At 45.7% G+C, this 1,122-nt stretch overlaps 1 protein-coding gene across 2 annotated transcripts in view; it reads right to left on the minus strand.

The window, feature by feature from the left end:
- The window catches only part of zgc:158270 (atlastin-2), an 18,852-nt gene extending 18,437 nt beyond the window's left edge, over nt 1-415 (minus strand). For both annotated transcript variants that reach the window (XM_016492256.1, XM_016492255.1), the window contains exon 1: nt 292-415. In XM_016492256.1, the coding sequence (XP_016347742.1) occupies nt 292-364 (73 nt within the window). In that variant the 5' untranslated portion in view covers nt 365-415. The remainder of the gene's footprint in view (nt 1-291) is intronic.
- Between the last annotated feature and the right edge of the window lie 707 nt (nt 416-1,122).

Raw genomic sequence — 1,122 nt, forward strand, 5'->3', positions numbered from 1 at the left:
ACACTCTCTCTCACACACACACACACACACACACACTGACTGGAATCAGAAATCATCCGCAGCATCAGTCCTCAGGTGATTTTCTGATTTCACTGATTCCTCTCATCGACGCGCTATTAATACTGACATTTAGTGATGTTTATTTCATTCCGACGCTGTGTGAATTAATTCTATTATTATTCATGTTGCCGCAACGCAATCGCTGGCCTGCTCGCGTCTCCCGCCAAACGCCTAGAACGCGCCGCGCCGGTGTAAACGCGCTCCGATCGCGCCGTTCCCCGCCGTGTTTACCTTCGTGACAGCGGCTGGCGCTGCAGTTCTGTCCGGCGTGATTCCGGCGCTTCAAGCTGCTCTCCTCCGCCATCTTGACCCCCGTTCAAAATAATCGCACGCGGGGCGCCTGACGTCACGAGCGCCGCGACACGCCTCCTGCGCGCTCCTATATCGGGTAGTGAGATGACGGAGCAAAAGTCTGAGTTTTGGCTTTCATTTAATACCCCAACTTAAAGCAGCATTAAAACCGAACGCATTTCTGACAAGCAACATGCCGCTTCTAATGTACAAACAGGAAAATGGGGGTGCTGTAACGTTAAACGGTCAAATACATGATATCCAATCAGCTTACCTCTTCTGTGCTTCGGCAGATCGCGCTGCTGTTCAGTGGCTCTTTAAAGTAGATCTTCACTTAATAGCATGAAGAGCAAATATCGACACGCACTGTACACTGAGATCGATTTAAACTCTCCTCGATACAGACACACTCTGTGTGTGCTATTGTTTCATGTTTAAGATACGAGCAAGAATGCACATTTCCCTGAATATCCAAACGATGGCAAATGTGACATTAATTTTTACAACAGTTCAACAAAAAAGGTAATATTAAGTGAACATTTTACATTTTAAATGTAGCCTACATTTTGAACAGAATATTGTCATGTTTGTTCTATTTTGCAACGAAATAATAGTTCCAACGAAATCCGTATCATCTGGTGTGCGTCTCCAAGCGGCACACAGCGGTGTTGCGTTAGTGAACGAATCTGCGGCTTTGAACGATTCGGAGAGTCAGTGATTAATAACCCATTCATAACTACAGCATTTGCTTCGTAAGGAATGAATGAATGA

Source organism: Sinocyclocheilus anshuiensis, unplaced genomic scaffold (genome assembly GCF_001515605.1).
Source record: "Sinocyclocheilus anshuiensis isolate Anshui unplaced genomic scaffold, SAMN03320099.WGS_v1.1 scaffold1200, whole genome shotgun sequence".
Lineage (NCBI taxonomy): Eukaryota > Metazoa > Chordata > Actinopteri > Cypriniformes > Cyprinidae > Sinocyclocheilus > Sinocyclocheilus anshuiensis.